The 17,765-nt window shown below is 39.7% G+C and overlaps 1 protein-coding gene across 1 annotated transcript; it reads left to right on the forward strand.

Annotated features, from left to right (window-relative positions):
- Nucleotides 1-3,993: 3,993 nt before the first annotated feature.
- Nucleotides 3,994-5,279, forward strand: LOC131604297 (uncharacterized). Its single transcript, XM_058876743.1, has 2 exons — nt 3,994-4,635; nt 4,680-5,279. The coding sequence occupies exons 1-2, from the start codon at nt 3,994-3,996 to the stop codon at nt 5,277-5,279; spliced, it is 1,242 nt and encodes a 413-aa protein (XP_058732726.1).
- Nucleotides 5,280-17,765: the final 12,486 nt, after the last annotated feature.

Here is a 17,765-nt window from a genome sequence, read left to right on the forward strand (position 1 = left end):
GAAAAAATATGGAGTGTAGCCATGGTTTTGAATTTTGACATTAGTGAGCTTTTCACTTAGAATTTCATGCCATTTTCACTAAGTTATGCACTATTCTACCAAATGATCCAATTGATGACACATAGAGGCAATAATTGAAAGATATTTCTGGTTTGAGATCAGAATGGAAAGAGATAAGAAGCTTAGAGAAATAACCATGGTTTAGTTACTTTTAACCATATGCATTAAATGTGAAAGATTCCTTTCTATCCTTTAAGCCAAATCATCAAACCTTGAAGCAAGTTGCAAAGCTCTGAGTTCAGACTCTTTGGCCTATAAATAGAGGTCCAAACTCCATTCAAAATCACACCAAAGTCTCACAAATTATAGGCTTTCTCTTTCTTTCTTAGAATGCAAGTTTCTTAAGTTTCTAAGAGGTACAAAACTCAACCTCCAAACCCTTGAAGTTATGGCCAAAGTGATGGTTCTAGCAACTCATAAACATCATATGGGATGTGTTTGAACCACTCACACACCCCAAATCACCCCAAAACTCAGATTCACTTTTCAACCTCCATATGAACAGATAAAGAGCCTTATCATGCCAATTTTCATTCCAGATCATTTCTGTCCAAATTAACACTTCCCACACCTCACATATATCACATATGAGCTATCCAAACACTCATCATCAACCAGAAACATCAGAATCATCAAGCTCGATTCACACTTAGGCTTAACTGCAGATCGAGTACCTCCAACTGCTCCAGGTGTTTTCAATTCACTCCAAGCATTCAGACACCTTCCATAAGGTTCATTGAAGCTGTCCAGATTGAGCAACAACATCTGTAACACCTCCTTTGCAAAATTCAATCTCCAGCTTGGCCGTTTTTGAGGTAAGTGTTCATGAACTTCAAACTCTATCATACATGCATCATAAATGAAAAACTGAGTTACCATCTTGTTTCTGCACCATCACTTAATAATAACCCTCAATCAATTGCATCATATCATGATCATACACGATTTCACAAAGATTTGTCATATTAGGGTTCTTCGTGTTCATCAGAGAATTAATCATCTTAGAGCAAAAAAAGGTCATCATCATGTTCCTCGTCCAAAACCGAGTGAGATAGACCCTTTGATCGATCAAAACAACACAGATTTGAAGAAATTCAAAAATCAGTTAGGGTTGTGTTCTTGGCGCCAGATTTGGTTTGGGAAATTCAAATTCTTGATTTAAAATATATTTTACAAAACGCGTGTGTTTAACAAGCCACAAGCGTGGCTCAGTTGGTCCATGTTTTGGTCAGCAAGCGTGGGTGCGTGGGTTCAAACCCTGGTAGGACCAAAACCAATTTTTTGACACTATTTTTCTTTCTTTTTTTAACAAACTTCATCATTTAATTTAACCAATCAAATCAATTCATTTTTCATTCATTTTTTACACACCTCTTATTTAATATACATATTTTGACAATATCAAAAAAAATCACAAAAAAAGATTTATTTAATATGTTTTTAATTAGGTTTAAAATGATACATTTTTAAGTATTTTTAAATACTTTAAATATTGTTTTTTATCTAATTTTCAAACTTAATCACTTGTAAATACTTTTTGTGATCAAACCCTAATCACTTAGGTCTTAATTGAGTATTAAAACTTGTTTTAACTTAATTAAGTTGACTTTGGTCAAATTCAAATCGTTTTAAGACGAGCGATCGCGATTCTTTTTCAAAACGATGAACCATTTCTTTTTGATTTTCAAAAGAAACCATTGATTAAATCTTTTTTATTGATCAATTAATTTTCAAAACGAAGTGGGGCCTCTCGAATATTAGAGAGTGTAAGTCCCATTTCTTTTCCTTTTGTACAGTTTTTTTTTTCAAAACAATAAAACATTCTTCAAAATAAAATCTTTTCAAACAATTTTCAAATCATTTCCAAAACAATAAAACTTCAAAGAAACAAAACTTTCCAAAAATACCATGGGCCTCCATGGAGGTATAAGTCCCAAGCCCTTTTGTACATACCCATTCCTGTACATGAAATTAGGTATTTCATTGTACACACACTTTTGTACATACCTCGATCAATTTGTTTTTTAACTTTGAAATGCAAACCAAAAATGAAGGTTTTCTTTAAATCTTCCCAAAAATACCATGGGCCTCCATGTAGGTATAAGTCCCAAGCCCCTTTGTAAATACCTGTTTACATAGCTTTGAATAAATTCAAGTGGACCTCTCCTCGAGTATGAGTCCCGAGCCCTGTGTATACAAATGGATCATGCTTACAGGTATATTTCCTTCATAAACTCCATTATATACACACACCTTGTCATATATATGTGCTTATATATAACTGTTCATATTTGTTCATGTACCTGTTCATACTTGTTCATGTTTGTTCATATGTGTGATATGTGTGCTTGTTCAACTTAGTACAACACTAGGTTCCCCATAGCCTCCTATTGGGCTTCGTGCAAAGAATCTCCCTAGTTTAGGTTAGGACATAGAGTATGGTTTCCCGGTGAAATCGCTCTAAGAGCTCAAACCAACTACACCATGCCTCCCCTTGGGCTTTGTACAAACGAGTGTCCCTCCCATAGCCTCCTCTTGGGCTTACAATGCAAGGACCCTGGTATGTCCCTCCCATAGCCTCCTCTTGGGCTTACAATGCAAGGACCCTCGGATAGCCTCCTCTTGGGCTTCGTACAAGGACCCACGGGCTTCTTATAAGCATCCCCAATATCCAAATCAAATACCCTAGGAGATTAGACATTTTTCATCTCTATGATAGGAGTATCTCTTCTATATCATCACAAACAATCAATCAATCAAACTTTTTTGCCACAAGTCTGGCTAATCAATCAAACTTCTTTTTGCCACAAGGCTGGCTAATTAATCAAACCGTTTTGCCACCATACTGGCTGATTAATCAAAGTTTTTGTCACAAGGCTGACTTCATTGAAACTTTTGCCACGAGGCTGGCTGATTAATCAAAACTTTTTGTCACAAGGCTGACTTCATTGAAAGTTTTTGCCACAAGGCTGGTTAAACAAACAAAAACATCTTTATCATTCTAAGCGCCATAAGTGGCACAGCCCAGGGCTTATAATGAAAAGATTTTCAAACAAAAATCAAACAGATGTATGTGATGATATAGATTAGATACATCTAGCATTTAGACGACATTTGTCTATTTTCCTTTGCTTCCACTAGCATAAGTGGGAACTACGATTGCTCTGACTTTCTCAACATCCCTTTGAGAATACGTAGGCACAAGGTCGATCCTTGGCGAGCAAAACAAAACACAAAAAACCATTCAAACTTTAGCACCCGTAGACCCCGAGCTACAGATGCTCTGATTCCCTCTAAGGGATATGTATGCAGAGGATCGTGATGATCTTTGCGAGCATAATCAAACAAACACCTTAGGTCCCACCTATTTCACAAGAACCTCTCAATAACATGGAATGAAAAACAAAGCAAAGAAACCTATAGAGTACTATAGATACGTTGGGTGCTAATACCTTCCCTTCGTATAACCAACCCTCTTACCCAAGATCTCTCCCCCCACTTTTAGGTTATTGCAGCTTTTTTCCTTTTCCTCTTTTGGAAATAATAAAAAGTTTGGTCGGTACAAAAGAAAAATCATTTTTTGAGCACTCGAGCCCAAAGAAGGCATCAGGTGTCTCATCCCACAAAAAAGAGGAACGAGACGATTTTTCGCCCGCGACGGACCCCCCGCAAAGAAATCCTGCTGATATTCGTGTCAATGGTGAACATGTGATCGGAGGACCTGGTGTAATTCCTCCTGCTGATAATCAAGGTAATCCCCGTGGGCCTCCCCAGCCTACTCTGGAAGGACAAACCACACAACAAATCAGAAGGGCTGCTGCTATCCCCGTGTTGGAAGAGGACCGACACGAGGATTTGTTTCCTGAAAGTGAATGGGGATTTCCACATGATGCTGGAAGGATGTTTAGAGGTCTGGAGGAAAGGATGAGGGCAATGGAAGGCCAAGGATTGGGTATGGATATCAATGACTTGGGTTTAGTTCCTGGCGTCCGTGTGCCACCGAAATTCAAGGTACCCGACTTCGAGAAATACAAGGGGAACACTTGTCCTAAGACACATGTCCGAGCTTACTATCGCAAAATGCATGTGTACTCTGAGGATGAAGGATTGTTGATGCACTTCTTCCAAGATAGCCTGACTGGGGCATCCTTGGAATGGTATATGAGATTGGAAAGAGCTAATATCCGAAGTTGGAGGGACCTGGTCGATGCTTTCATAAGGCAGTATCAGTATAATGTTGACATGGCACCAAATCGCACTCAGTTACAGAATCTAGCCCAGAAAGCTAATGAGTCCTTCAAAGAATATGCGCAAAAATGGCGCGAGTTGGCGGCTAGGGTCCAGCCACCAATGTTGGAAAGAGAGATGATGGACTTGTTCACCAACACTCTGGAGGGCCAATACTACTCCGCCTGCTCTGTATCCTCAAGTTTTGCCGAGTTGGTTATGATTGGTGAGCGAATTGAAAGTGGAATTAAGGCTGGTAGAATACAGAATCCAAGTGCTGCTAGTTCCTCTTCTAGGGCAGGAGGGAAGAAACCATATAACAGATTTGCTAAGAGAGAAGTGAAACGAGTGCTGCTTACTATGGTAAAGGTAAAAGCCATGTTTATCAACAGGTAGCCGCTGTGACCATACCGAGTACTCCTCTTCAACAACAACCACAGCAACAACAGAGGCATCCCCCGCGTCAGTATCAGCAAAAGTCGAGGCCACCAAGAATTTTTGATCCCATACCTATGACATATGCACAATTACTCGCTCATCTCTTACATGGGGACTTGGTGCAACTTCGTACCATGGGCCCTCCATCTGCTAAGCTTCCTCTTAACTATGATGCTAAAGCCCACTGTGAGTTTCATTCTGGGGCTGCTGGTCATGATATTGAACATTGTATAGGATTCATGCATAAAGTACAGGATCTGCTTGATTCAAAAGCTATTGAGTTCACCCCTACTCAAGGACCTAACGTTGTACAGAACCCTATGCCTTCCCATGGAACTCATGCCGCAAATGCCATCGATATTGTTGAAGACATTTACTTGGTCAAGGTTGTTATCGAATTGGGATCGTTGTTGCCATTATTGAAGAAGGAATTATTGAGGATGAGTCTATACGCCGGTTGTGGAGAATTTTGTACTGATTGTATGGTCACCTCCTCAGTTTGTGACAAGGTGAAAGGTGGGATTCAACAGTTGATAGATAGTGGGTATCTATAGTTTGAACATGTGTGTCGCACGCTCGCGAAAAATGAACAGAGTCGCCACCAATATATTTATCCCATAAGGGAAAGGAATATCAGAAAACCTAGAATATGGATAAGAGAAGGTCTTGCGACCAGAGATAAGGTACGGGAGTCGGTTACGCGAGGGGAAGGTACTAGCACCCCTCACGCCCATCGTACTCGATGGTATCCACCTATGTTTGTTTCTATCTAAAGGGTGTGTAAATATATAGCTTAATGCAAAGGGAATGCATGCAAATGAAAGAATAAGAAACACGGGGAAAATAAGGTTTATAAATAGTTGTGCTCGCTTAGGCCCCGCGACCCAATGCCTACGTATCCTTTTCAGGAATCAGAGCGCCGTAGTTCGGCTAAAGATTTTCTGTTTGTTTTTGTGTTTTTTAGTTGGGCGGCGTTAACGCTCACGCTCTTGCATAAGGGATCGCCTAGGATGCAATGGAGCGGAGATAACTTGCCATTAAGAAAAGAAAAAAGAGATTGGTTTGTGTCTTTTAGGGTAATTCCATGATGACGAGAGCCCACTACAAGGTCTCGCATCACTTCCTTACTTTTGCTTTAAATCTGACCATTTATTAGTGTTTTTTGAAGTGTTTTTGGTTGGTGCTTTTTTAAGGGGATTTAATTTGTGACTTAGATCATACCAAAAAGAGTTTTGTTTTGCATATTTAGAGAACGTACATCGAGGCCTACGCCACAATCGTTTCTCTAAATGGCGGTTAAGAAATACATCGAGGCTTCACACCTCAATCATTTCTTCTCCGCTAAGTAAAGGAAATACAAAAAGAAGTTTTTTTTTTAATGAATATTTAGAGAATGCACATCGAGGCCTACGCCACAATCGTTTCTCTAAATAGCGGTTAAGAAATACACCGAGGCTTCACACCTCAATCATTTCTTCTCCGCTAAGTAGGAAAGAACATACATCGGGGCCTACGCCCCAATCATTTCTTTCCTACTATGAAGTGTAGTAACGGTATGATCTTCATCGGTTTTTTTATTAAGTATTTTAGAGTTTGAAAAGGGAAAAGAAATGAAATGGGGAACTAAGTCTACCATCCTATTCTATGTTATTCTAATCCCTAATTATCACCTAAGGGAGGTTATGAGGTTGAGAATGTATCACTATATCAAACACACGAGATTATACACAATGGGATACTATACAAAATGAATATTTACATATGGAAAGAAAAATCGAGCAAAAATAGAAAAGGAGAGATTCAAAAATCAAGTTCAGACCCTAATGCTCCTTAAGCATCTCTAATAGCTCCTGCAAAAAGAACTCAAGGCTTTTGCATAAATGCAAGCCACATTATGGACAAAATTCACTTGGTTACCCATTTAGAAACATGCTTCAATCGGGCATAGAAACATTAATGAAATTCTAATCAAAACAAAGAATTGGACTTTTATTTTTATACACAACATCATACATGAGCCTACTGATATCACACAAAAAATGGGAATTTAATTCTACTCTTAAGACATTTAACAAAATTATTTCGTAAAACCTAGAAAACATAAAAGGAGAATGAACACATGTGGAGAAAAGATTTATTAAAAATAGTAAAACAATTCTAAAAATCTACAAAAAATGCCACAATTATCTACACATATAGAAGTACCCAAAATGTATTTTTGTTTATTTTTTATTGCATGGGAAAATGATTTATAAAGCCAAAGTTATGAAGAAAAACAGATTTCAAACCAAAATACAATTCTGCCTAAACTAGGGGTGTAAAAGCAATATTAGCCTGAACAGGAATTAGTTGTAAGCGCGTTTGGGCCCAACGAATGGGGGTGTGGAAATGAAAGTGTCAGGCCCCAATTAGTATACAGATTTTTGTGTGTCAAAAATAGTAGTGAAGGGCCTATGGGGGTATGAAGTGAAGCAATTCTGTAGCCCAGAGAATTATGTTATAGATGATTTTTGCATTCATTCGTTTTCAAATCAAAAAGCAAATGATATCAAAATAAGAAAAAACGAAAAACACACACAGAAAGGGGATTTAGGGTTACCTCGATGGAGATCCTCAAATTGCTTCACTCAACGAAATCGGCGGCGTTCTTCTCTCATCTCCGGCCGAAGATTCTTAACGCCACCGTGAACCCGTCGCCAACCATCTCACCTTGTTCATTCTCGTCTCTTTCCACTATCTCAAGTCCGTTCGAAAACAATCTCAGCTCAATCTCTAAAATCGCCCTAATTCTCGATATGCAGAAGGAAGTGAAGATTGAGAAATTCAGAGACGGTGTCCTCAAGCTTCGTCGCGAATTAAACGCAAAGTCTTGAAGAAGAACCTCGGCTTGAATCGAAGGCGAAGATGACGATTGCGAACTGAGGTAACGTTCACTCTGAGCTTTAATCTGTTCTTGATTTTTTCTGTTCTTCTTCTTCTTCCTTTCGAATTCTTCTTTTGCTTTTGTTGATTTTTGCGCTGAGAGGGGAATTGAGGAGAGTTACGTAGTGTGAGTTGAATTGAAGGAGTGTGCTATTGAGATATGGAGTTATGGATGAAGGTTCAGCTCGGTTGTTAGAGCTTCAGAGGTTGAAACTCTAGCACAATGGTGATTTGAGCGTATAGTGAAGGCGAAGTGGAGAGGGTTGATGGAGGAGGGAGAGGGATTGCAGGGAATTGTGAGAGAGTGGTGGTTATGAGAGAATGGAGAAGGTGATGGTGAAGGGTGAAGGTGAGAATGAGCGTGTGTTTGAATTGTGGAGGGAGAGGAGAATATATAGGTGAGAAGGTTGAAGAGATTCAGTTAGAGAGTGATGATTGAGGGCCATTGGATTAGAGAGAATCGGTTATGAATTGGAGGGTGGATCTGAGTTGGTTTTTAGGTAGTTATGGGTTGGTTAGAGTTCTGTTTTTTCTGTTTTTCAGTCAGTTATGGTTTATGAAAGGTTAGTTATAGAAGTTGGAAGTTATTAATTAGGTCAAGGTGAGCTGGCAGTTAGTTTGTGAGCTTTGGAGGGAAGTTAATGATTTGAATGTGGCTTTCTCTTTTTGTATTGATGCAGATTGGTATATACAGGATGGTGTGTGTGTGTTGTAACTGAAGATCGGGCAGCCATTCACGTTGCAGCAACTTCATGGGCTCTAGTAATAGCATGATGTAATTGACCTCTGAGACCTCAGTTGATAAGTCAGTCCTGGCAGCCGATTCGATAGCATGGTGGTGTCGTTTTAAAGAGTTTAGATCATGTGGTATGGACTGAATATGGACTGTTATTATTGTTAGAAATTCTGTTAGTTAATTCAGTTACAGCCTGTTAAAAAGTTAGTTTTGAACGTGTTACTGATGTATGTGAGCATGATGATGTCCCTGTTGAATTTTGAATAACATGAATGTAAGTTAGCTTTGAATGGCATGGGTCTGATGCTGTTCATATGTTTGCAGGGATAAAATAGAGCTTGCAGACACGATGCTTGGAAGGTTAAGATGCTTGCGAGAAGATGAACTTTCGTCTCTCGCAACTATAGTTGCAACTCATGGTCTAGATGCTGCCTTGGCTGAAGTTTACAATACCAAGCAATACAATCCAGCAATTAATTTCCTGCAAGAAGAATGTTGTCTTTGGGGATTGCAAAAGTCAGCCTTGGAAGGAACGTCACGGAAGGATCAAGTTGAGCCAGAATTACCAAGCTCGATTCGGGAGGTATTTTAGTGATCTTTGAATGATGAACTGAATGATGTGAAATGATTTGTCTTGAATGCAGGGACTGTTTTCTTTGTATTGCAGGGTCTAGCTTATGCCGACTGTTAGCGACTATACCGGAAGCTGCTCTTGGGATTATGTTAGGGCTTGTCAGATTGCTTTCCATGAAACCGTCACCGGTGAGTTTTGCTCTTTCCAGACTTGTGATATGCTTAGCTCTGTTTTTCATTGATGTGTTAGCCTGCCTGTAATTTCTTTCTGTAGTTTTATGTTATGTCAATGCCTGAATGAATGGTAGCGCGAATTAGAGACGATGTCTGGTGCATATCAGGCTGTAAAACCTTGGTGATTTTATATGGTGAGTTTTGCTGATGTACTGATGTTATGCAGGTGCTAGAAGCGACACGGCATCCATTTGTGGGCAGAATGAGATGATGAGCATGGTTGTGATTGCTGCAGGTTCATGGCATTGGTGTGATGTGGCCTGAACTTTGTGAGTGGGTTGTCGAATGGTAATGTATGCTAGTGTCCTGTCTTTTTTCTTCTTGAATATGCGGGGCATAGTATAGTTTGGAACCGATATAGTTTATCGGTGTATGTCGCAGCAGATTAATCATTTGAATATTTCTGAACTGGTGTGAGTTTGATGCAGGTGGTGCTGGGTGCCAATTTGTGGGGTGGTGTTATGTATGACATATACATATGGTGTCTGAAGAAAGAACATGGTGCCTGCTGGAATTTTTTGGGAAGCTTTTATGTCCAACTTGTCCCGAATGCCGTTTGAAGACTAGCAACGATGTGTTCCAGGATCTCTCTCTTTTTTTTTTTTAATACATTATCTTTTTCTTGGGATTGTATACAGATGTAATAGCATGACCCTTGGATGTAGCTTTGAATAAACTCTTGCATGAAAGCTAATTTTTCTTTGTGCTTAACATAAGTGTTTATCCCTAAGGCACCAACGAGGAAACAACATAAATTTCTGTAAGTTCTATTAAAATTCAAAAATCTTCCTTTCTAGAAGATCACTGTATGCACCAAGAACCCAATGAAGTAATATGCCATGTTCAATTGGAAAGTCAACCTTCCATGGTTGACTCTGTTGACCAAAGTCAACTCTTGGAAACATTGAATTTTTAAATGTACCATAAAGTAGCCACACACACTGTGCTTGGAATTTGATGGAGACTGAAATCTTGATTCCAACATTGTATACCCTGACTAGCGAAAGGAAACCATGCATAATCATCTGATTAGTCCATTTATATCTCTAGTGTTGGGGAAACAATTGACTTGCAAATGACCAGGGCTTGTTGACTCATAGATAACGCCATTTGTAGATTTGAAGAGAGAGTAGGCACATTGATCCATGAATCACATTTTTAATTCCCTAGTCCAATGCCCAAAGAAGAATCAGATGAACCAAACTTGAGTGAAGTAGAAGCCCCAATTCCCAAGATCCTTGATCTCATGCCAAATGTATTGAGTAGTGATGCATGATAAGTTAGATGACCTAATGGAGTATATGTACATGAATGCAAAGTCTAAGCCAGTTAGAAGTTAGGGGTAGGACAAATTTGGGGTATGACAGCTGCCCCTATTTAATCGTCTTAAACCTAAAGGTGAGATTGGCGCTAGCCTTTCGAACATTCGAGGTAGAAGAAGATTAAATATCAAAGTACCAGAAATTTGTCCTGGAGAGAAGATGGTGTAAGTGTTATTCTTATTTTTTTGTTTTTGCTTTGATATCTGCTGGGGAAAGAGAATTTTGTTTCGTTGATGGAAATATTTACAGTGGGTAATGGGTTTGAATGGAGATAGCTTATAACGTGGTAGCGGTGCCGACACGGGGTTTTCAAAGAGAATGGTTGCATGAAACAATGATCGAAAGAAAAAGACCTCGTGCGATTTATGACTCAACATCGACTCAACATCAGGAGAAGACCTAAGCATGATCTTCAGGACTGAAAGAATAAGATCTTTTACGATTTATGACTCAACATCGACTCAACATCAGGAGAAGACCTAAGCATGATCTTCAGGACTGAAAGAATAAGATCTATTACGATCTATGACTCAACATCGACTCAACATCAGGAGAAGACCTAAGCATGATCTTCAGGACTGAAAGAATAAGATCTCTTACGATCTATGACTCAACATCGACTCGACATCAGGAAAGGATCTCGTACGATCTTCAGGACTGAAAGAATAAGATCTTTTACGATCTATGACTCAACATCGACTCGACATCAGGAAAGGATCTCGTACGATCTTCAGGACTGAAAGAATAAGATCTTTTACGATCTATGACTCAACATCGACTCGACATCAGGAAAGGATCTCGTACGATCTTCAGGACTGAAAGAATAAGATCTTTTACGATCTATGACTCAACATCGACTCAACATCAGGAGAAGACCTAAGCATGATCTTCAGGACTAAAAGAATAAGATCTTTTACGATCTATGACTCAACACCGACTCGACACCAGGAGAAAAGAAGACATTGTGTCAGACACTCATCGGAGATTGAAGATACCTCGCATCGGCACCGTGGTTGGAAGAGATTTGAAATGTAGTAGCAGATATCAATCGGAATTTGTAAGGACAACCTTTTGTGTGGGGATGTATTATTGTCTTGACTGGGTGCGGATTTGTATTATCTGGCTTATGCTTTGTATGCATGTTTGAATTTTTCTATGGCGTAATTATCCGCTTTGACGGATACGCTACGCTTTTGAGGATGCAATGCTTTATGCAGTGAACATTATATGCAGGATGCCAAATAAAGGCATTGATGAGGTAAACACCAGGGAGAATCCCCCTAGTGTTAAGGACCATGTGGAGGTGCCAACAGATATTGGACTTTGATTTGTAAGATGCACTTTTCTTTGACTTGAAGAATGATTTCTGACTTCTCACCATATGCCACTGCTTGGAGGATTTTCAGCTTAAGGAGATTCCTTTGATTCACCATGTTAGGGATGATAGATCCAGATAAGGAGCCTTGATTAGGGGAGTAGGACAACTCCTAGGAGAAATAAACTCCTATGCTTGAAGAATGGAACAAACTCTCGGGAGAAATAAACTCCATGCTTGGGGGGAGACCAAGATTCTAGGAGAAATAAACTCCTATGGTCATGGAGCGACAAAAACTCAGAATTGTGCCCCAAGCTTCGTGACTTATGGAGGAATTTGCCCCAAAGGATCCTTGGAGAGATTTGTCGAATCTCGACGTAACTGCCCCAGATTGGTTGAACTTGAGAGAGATTTCTTGACATGATTGCCCCAGATTGATCAAAGCTTGAAGAGATTTATCGACATGATTGCCCCAGATATGCTGAATTTGAGAGGTCAAACCTCGACTTAATTGCCCCTGATTAGGTACATCTTACTAGAATCCTCAAGCTTTCCTTGTTTTGATGCCAAACAAACATGGGAACAACTTTACCACACTCAACGGAGTCTTCAAACTCTTCCCCTCAAGGTAATCAAAGAAAGCATTAAGTGTTCATGCCCAACGGAGTTCTTTTAGAGGAACTGCCCCTTGATGGTCAACATTTGATATGATTAGCTTTTCCTCCTTGGAGTTCTCAAGTTTCTTGTACTTTGACATGATCAAGTTACTCACTGATTCTCATCCTTGAAAATTCTTTGATGTTTAAGCAGATGTTTGTATGCAAAAGAATGTTAATTCTAGGAATGATAATTCTAATGCAAAGTATACGTTGGTCTTGAAGTTTAAAGAGAATTTTTATTGAAATGAGGTTGCGACCTCTTGTGAATGGATCACTAGTTGACACAACCTCGATTTTTTGCATATGAAAGATAAAGCAAACATACGATACCAACATGGATATGAGTCTCGCTTCATTGGGAGTCAGTTGAACGCTATCTCATCGGAGTGTGTTTTCAAAATAAACCCTACTTCAATTAGGACTTTTAAGGGTTGTAACTTGGCCGGGTTCACGGTTTAAAGAAACAAAGGATATTTAGGCTCAAAATTATTTGTACCCACCCCCTTCGTAATGTTCTCCATTCCTATGTTCAGTTAACTCGACACGAGTGTTCATCCCTCACAAGGAATTTGAAATGGTTGAGGAATCAATGAGGTTCTTTGGACATGGCGGTCGCTCACCTTTTATTCTTCTGATTCATTGTCACACGACTTTGTTCTTGCTTGGCAATTTCATCGTTTTTTTTTTGCTATTTTCTTTTCATCTTTTATTTTCATTACTTTTTCGCCATTTTTTTTTTTGCTCTTTTTTTTTTTTGAACAAGTCGTGTGACCTCGCATTATCTTTGATTCGTTGGAGGTGATTGCGACCGCCTCACTCCTTTGATTTGATGAAGGATTACCATTGTGGTATCGTCATCTCTTGATCTCTTGATGGAATAAGGATAATCATTGCGGTTTTGAAATTCCTCAACCTTTGGAGGGATAACCATTGTTGTATCCTTAGATTCATACCTTTTTGGTGAGTTTTGAACACTCGATCAAGTTAAATGAACGCTACCCTGCCCCAAGGTTAAAATAAGGGTTTTTTATGATTAGAAAAGAAACTCCTTCTTCAAGGCTCAAAGGGGTTAACGAGGGTCTATCTCCCTTATATCTCCGGTGTTTGGGAATTTGAAACAATGCCTGTACATCCTCAGTAGGGTTTTTTATTCAAAAACACATGATTAGAGATTTTTGCGTTTTTATTTTTCATCATTCTCCCTCAGATTTTTGCCTCAGCAAGCAATTAGTAAAGTTGGTATCGTAATGCCAAAACATTTTATGAGTGAAAACGAATGGATTTCTTCAAGACAAACATAAACAATGTATTATGATTTTCATTCAGAAATTAACAAGTTTTTACATGCTATTGATGCTTAAACACACAAATGAAAAATTACAATGAGAATGCAGTAAGAAACTAAATGGGTGTCGTTGTTGAGGAGACTTGACTCCGTCTGGACTTATTGAGCTTGAATACTTTCTGCAGTTCCTTCCAAACACTTCAGATTACTTCAAAAGAGAACTCCGACAAAGTCACCCAAGAGTTGTAAACTTTTGCCTTGCTTTAGGGATTCGAGCAATGCGAATGATGCAATGCTCAAGATAAGAGTACGTCTTGCTTATCCCTCGTGCGGGAGCCCCAAGCATAGATGTTGAAGAAGTATTCGCCATCATAAGTGGAAAGAATTTGGTACGGTCATCAAACTCAGGAGAGTTACTAACTGAAATTCCAACAAACAGGGAAGTGAATGGGCACAAGGCAATAGAATCACATCAATTTGTTTCTCATATTCTTCTTGTCTCTGTTAGCTAGCATGGCCACTGAGAAGGAGATCCTGAGAAAAGACAACTGATATGTGAAGTAGAACCTTGAGAATGAGAAGCATCATGAAGAACACTCTTGATTATCACATGGAAGAAGATTCTTACGGAGTCCCCCAGGAATTCGTAATGCTTTTAGGGATTCGAGCAATGCGAATGATGCAATGCTCAAGATAAGAGTGCGTCTTGCTTATCCCTCGTGCGGGAGCCCCAAGCATAGTCGTTAGAGTAGTAATTGCCATCCTAAATGGAAGAAACTTGCAAGTTCATCAAACTTGGAGAAGCCATCTGTTGTAAGGAAAAACCAAAACATCAACTGAAACACCAATCTCCACGGATACAACTGAGCACAAGAACCTTGAGAATGAGAGATGCTTCTACATAACATCTTGATTACTACTTGAAAGATATTCTGACAAAGTTGCTCGAGAATTTGTGGTGTTTTCATTATTATCATACCAACGAGTTCAAACAAGGAAGTAGCCTTCTACAAAACAGGAAATACTTGAAATGAGAATGCAGAAATGAAATGATGATTGCCATAGTTGAGGAGACTTGACTCCTTCTGGGCTTATTGTTTTTTTGGCGATACTTCACGGAATACGGACATTCACTTGTGCATGAACTCTTCGTTTTATGTGCAGATCATTTGGGGTGAATGATATTGCTTTGGAGTCAATGAGATCTTGGACTTTATGTTTCAAAACATTACAATCCTCAGTTGAATGTCCAGATGTCCCAGAATGGTACTCACACTTTGCATTTAAGTCATATCCTTGAGGAATCGGTGTTGGAGGGGGCTTAAACTCTCTTAGTTGGACCAAAGAATCCTTGAGTAAATGAGAAAGCAATTGACTATAGGTCATAGGAATTGGGTCAATTCTTCTTGGTGGTCTCCTTGGCATTTGTGGACCCTGCTGGTGGCAATGATTCCAGTACCCATTCTGTTCAGGTGTCTTCCTCTTTTGATCTGGCTGTGAAACAAATGGAGACTGATGAGGTGGGAAACCTGGAACCCAAGATGGTGCATTATGCTTCTGATTTGAAGTAGATCTGACATAGAAGTATGACTCAACCTTTTCTTCTACCGCAGTTGGAACCCCATTTCCTTGAACAAACATACCCTCGGGGGTGAACAAAATCACTTTTGAATCAATGAGATCTTGAATTTGCTGCTTCAGCGCCCTACAATTCTCAATATCATGACCAGGTGCCCCAGAATGGAACTCACATCGAGCATTGGCATCAAAGGTGGGGGGAAGCTTTTCAAGCGTAGCCAATTCTCGTAGCTCAACCAACTGAAGCTCCAGCAAACGGGGAAGTAACTGAGCGTAAGGCATCGGGATAGGATTGAGAATTCTCTGAGGTTTCTTAGGCTTTTTCCCACACATTTGGCCTCCTTGGAGAACAGATTGGCATGGAGGTAGTGGCGCATGGAGTTGAGGAGGAACTTCCTGAGGCATTCCATGAGTGGGAAGGGATCCTACTGAAGAGAAGGGATCAACAACTTCTATTGCAGCAGTAGGAACAACATCACCTTCCTTCCTTAGTACCTTTTTCAGAACTTCCATGACCAAACTCACTTGAGTCTTCAACTGACTGTTTTCCTCTTTTAGTGCACCTGATTATGGACCAATTCTTGCATTTCCAACATAAGATGACCCATTTGTTCCCTCATCTCATCCATTTCCTCACGGAGTTGTTCCATAGTTGATCTTGGAGTTGTGGCAGTGAGAAGTCAAATCTGTTGTTGATCTTGAAATCTGGATAGAAATGGTCCCATAAGTCTTTGAAAGAACCATGAAATGCATGATAGTATGAATGCATGTTTCATTTATGAGAGATCCTAAAGTCTTTTCATACCCTTCCATTTTCTTTTTTTTTTATCTCTTTTTTGGAATCAAGGCTTTTTTTTTTTTTGTATAGAATATCTTTTCTTTTCTTTTTTGCTTTTCTATTTCCTTTTCTTTTACATATATTTTTTTCTTTTCTTTTCTCTTTTTTTTTGGAAATAGACTTTAGGATCTTTCATAAATGGAGTGGACAACGCAATGATGTTATGCAATGCAAAAGCATGGGATCCTCGGTCCATATAATCTTAGTAACCACCGTACAATCCTCTGAATAACTGATACAGGTCAAATGTCACAGGATCAAAGGTCCGACACCTTTTTGAATACCAGGAGAACCAATAGTCACCAACAGAACAAAATAGTCACCAACGGTACCTGTCATGTATATCCCTCCCCACTCACAGGTGAATCTAGGCCAGGGTAAGGTCATGAAACGCAGTATACGGTCCGCCCGAAGGTAAGCATCATCACAGCGCGGATGCGGGTGACGATAATACCTCCGTTTGAAACCACTACTCTGCTCGTGGTCACATGATCCATCCCGAGACGTACACCTCGAGACAAACCATGCTCCCACTCTATCCTAGGGTACCTAAAGTGCACTCATAGCCTGGGTATTGGGCCTTTTACCTCATAGAACATCCCACCCAACCTGCAAAACAGAACAGAAGACCCCAAGGAACACAGAATATAATCCATATGCATGATGTGCAAACAGAAATAAACATGATATGCAAGCAGAAAAATAAACATGCAAACATATATACAAGGTATAGAAAAAACAAATAAACACCCAGTAAATAAACAAACAAACGCAGGCTAGGATCGACTCGCTATGGATGGACCAGCAACAGGTCTAGCAACATCCCCAGCAGAGTCGCCAGTTGTCGCACGCTCGCGAAAAATGAACAGAGTCGCCACCAATATATTTATCCCATAAGGGAAAGGAATATCAGAAAACCTAGAATATGGATAAGAGAAGGTCTTGCGACCAGAGATAAGGTACGGGAGTCGGTTACGCGAGGGGAAGGTACTAGCACCCCTCACGCCCATCGTACTCGATGGTATCCACCTATGTTTGTTTCTATCTAAAGGGTGTGTAAATATATAGCTTAATGCAAAGGGAATGCATGCAAATGAAAGAATAAGAAACACGGGGAAAATAAGGTTTATAAATAGTTGTGCTCGCTTAGGCCCCGCGACCCAATGCCTACGTATCCTTTTCAGGAATCAGAGCGCCGTAGTTCGGCTAAAGATTTTCTGTTTGTTTTTGTGTTTTTTAGTTGGGCGGCGTTAACGCTCACGCTCTTGCATAAGGGATCGCCTAGGATGCAATGGAGCGGAGATAACTTGCCCTTAAGAAAAGAAAAAAGAGATTGGTTTGTGTCTTTTAGGGTAATTCCATGATGACGAGAGCCCACTACAAGGTCTCGCATGACTTCCTTACTTTTGCTTTAAATCTGACCATTTATTAGTGTTTTTTGAAGTGTTTTTGGTTGGTGCTTTTTTAAGGGGATTTAATTTGTGACTTAGATCATACCAAAAAGAGTTTTGTTTTGCATATTTAGAGAACGTACATCGAGGCCTACGCCACAATCGTTTCTCTAAATGGCGGTTAAGA

The sequence above is a fragment of the Vicia villosa genome, linkage group LG5 (assembly GCF_029867415.1).
Source record: "Vicia villosa cultivar HV-30 ecotype Madison, WI linkage group LG5, Vvil1.0, whole genome shotgun sequence".
Classification (NCBI taxonomy): Eukaryota; Viridiplantae; Streptophyta; class Magnoliopsida; order Fabales; family Fabaceae; genus Vicia; species Vicia villosa.